This window comes from Emys orbicularis, chromosome 2, assembly GCF_028017835.1.
Source record: "Emys orbicularis isolate rEmyOrb1 chromosome 2, rEmyOrb1.hap1, whole genome shotgun sequence".
In the NCBI taxonomy this organism is placed as follows: Eukaryota; Metazoa; Chordata; order Testudines; family Emydidae; genus Emys; species Emys orbicularis.
In genome coordinates, this window is record NC_088684.1 from 62249557 (window position 1) to 62252210 (window position 2654).

General features: G+C 61.9%; 1 protein-coding gene across 1 annotated transcript; it reads right to left on the reverse strand.

Moving 5' to 3' along the window:
* Window positions 1-222: 222 nt before the first annotated feature.
* On the reverse strand, window positions 223-1558 carry RRS1 (ribosome biogenesis regulator 1 homolog). Its single transcript, XM_065399883.1, has one exon. It carries the CDS (start codon window positions 1556-1558, stop codon window positions 506-508), a length of 1053 nt encoding a protein of 350 aa, XP_065255955.1. The 3' UTR covers window positions 223-505.
* Between the last annotated feature and the right edge of the window lie 1096 nt (window positions 1559-2654).

Genomic DNA, 2654 nt, shown 5'->3' on the forward strand with positions numbered 1-2654 from the left:
CTTCCATCTAGCTGAGTGAGATACCAGTTTACTCTCTGGAGAGCAGAGCCCAATCCTTTTGGTGTAGGCAGCATTACCTGTTATGCCACTAACACACAATACAGCCACATGTTTTATACTTGTAAAGGACCCCAGCTCAACTGCTGCAGGTCATTAGGGGCTCCTGTCCCATCTCTCCCTCATGCCATTAAGGTACACACCCCCTCAATGACGAGCAGACAGCTTGACAAAGGCAGGTTTTATTGATAAATAGGTGGGCAGGAAGGGGCGCCCCAGCATGGAACATCCCTAGGCCAGGGGAGCAAGCCCCTGGGGTCCTTAGCAGCTACAGACTGCACAACTCAGTCCCATGCAGCCCCTGGGAACGGATGGAGGCGGCGGCTGCAGCTCAGTGTCCCGCGAGCTCCCCAGAGACCTCCCTCCAAGCTCAGTGTCCCGCACAGGCCGCCGCAGCCCCCGTGTCCTTCCGGTCTCAGTGTCCGGCAGGAGGAGTCCTGCGCCGAGCTCAGCTCCTCTTTCTGCCCGCCGGGCGCTGCTGCTGCCGCCGGGCCCCGCCTTTCTTGCCCTTGCCGCCCGCAGGCCCCTTTCCGCCCCCCGGGCGCTGCCGGCCCCGCTTGCCCCGCTGCCCGCGCTTCCTGCCCTTGCCCGCGGCTGCCTGGGCGTCCTCCTCGCGCAGCTGCTTGTTGACGGCGCGGGTCAGGTCGAGCGGCGGCTTCTTGCTGCCCAGGCCCCGCAGCAGCTCCAGCTGCCGGCTCCTCTCGGCCGCCAGGTCACCGAGCAGCGGCTCGAAGTGCCGCTTCTTGCCGCCCCTGGGCGGGGGCGCGGCCGGCTCCTTGGGGAGCCGGGGCTGGAAGCGGCCCAGGGAGGCGGTGGAAACGCGGGCCACTTGCGTGGCGCGGCCCAGCTCGGCGCGGCTCTGGTGGCCGGTGGGGTGGAGGCCGCGGCCGGGCAGGGCGCCCCGGGCGATGTTGCGGAGGCGATTGAACTCGTTGCGCGCCACTTTCTCGCGCTTGTCGCGGAGCCGCTTGGCGAACTGGTCCTCGTTGGGGTCGGCGCCGGCCGGCACCTCGATGAGCCAGTCCCGGGCGGGGTCCCCGCCGGCCCGCTCGTAGCCCCAGCGCCGCCGCCACTGCTTGGCCGCCTCGTCCCACACCAGCGACGTGCGCTTCCGCCGCCGGATACCCTTCAGCCGGGCGAACTGCTCCCAGCGGGTGGGCGGCCGGGGCCGCGGCAGTGGCTTCTCCCGGGGCAGGCGGTAGGAGGGCTCGGGCAGCTGCGCCACCAGCGGCCCCGTCGCCCCCTCGGCGCGCCCCGCCGGCAGCCCCCACAGCTGGGCCACCAGCAGCTGCGTGTTGTCCCGGGCCAGCGAGCGCAGCCGGCTCTCGCGCTGGGCCCCCGCGGCGCGCGGCATCGAGGGCGGCGGGTTCCGGTCCAGCGCGAGCAGGTTCCCCAGGTCGAACTCCAGCTCCAGCTCCTTCTCCACCGCGACACTCCGGTGCGGCTCCGCCGCGCGCTGCTCCGCGCGAGCCAGCAACTCCTCCACGCACAGCGCCGCCATGGCCGCGAGACACCGGCCAACCGCACCCCACGTGCGGGAGGCTTCCCCCGGCTTGAAGAAAGGTCAAAGGGTTCTGTTCCGGCTGGCTGGGGGTACCGGATGTGCGTATGGACCAATGAGCGCGCTCGTAACCGCTCAGGCCCCTCTAGCCCGAACAACAACTCCCAGAACGCACTGTCTCCTGCTGTGCTTAACCGCGTGGGTAACAGTGCCGCGCTGCCCCCTGGGAGCTGTAGTGCTCTACGGCCAGCTACTCAGGACAATCGTGTGTATTGCTGCTGGGATTTGTAGTCCGGCTTCCTATTCTGGATGCGCGTTGGGACCTGTAGTCTAGTCTCCAAGGCTTCGGGCTAGTAAAGCAGTGCATTACGGGATGCACAATCTGCGCAGCTTTTCTTGCTGGCTCCTGTAGTTTCCCTGAGCTTTAGTGGCTCCTGCTGGGTGAAGGGGAGACCAAGCCCTAACCCCCCTTTGTGGTGGCTGCTAAGAGTGCTGAGAAACGTGGGGTGGCTGTAGACTGCCTGTGAGGGCTGCTTGGAAATGTAATTTTGGAGGCCTGGGGATAGGGGGGCCAGAGCCCCAGACACTCAGTAGGGTTTATTCCTGGAGGTTTCAGAATCATCACATGACAATCTTTAATTAAAGATTAATCTTTAATTCCTGGCTGCAACTGTGTCTGTCACATGCTTCCCTGAGGACTGTATCTGCTCTGCTAGTACTGACCTAGCACCACCTACACATTCTCTCCTTTCTGCTCTGCCTCTCTAAAAGGGTTTATCAAACTTTGTCAAAATATTTCTGCCTAAAGATACATACATTTTCCAAGTCTTCACTTATTTCATTTTTAACACATGTTCATTCCATGTATCACAACAAAAACATTATATATCTATCCAGGCTCGTGGGCCCATATTTACTTAGGGCCAAATTCTTCTGAGTGACACAAGATTCCACTGCAATCGTGTAACTGAGAACAGACTTTGGATCTAAAATCTATGTCAGGATCCAAAATGAGGATGGGGAGGGTGAGGGAAGGAATGTGTAAAGTAAATCAGGGTATACATGAAGTACAAACACATGAAACACCACACACACT

Excerpts from the sequence above, each read along its gene's own strand:
- RRS1 (XM_065399883.1), bottom strand. The coding sequence starts at position 1,558 with ATGGCGGCGCTGTGCGTGGAGGAGTTGCTGGCTCGCGCGGAGCAGCGC.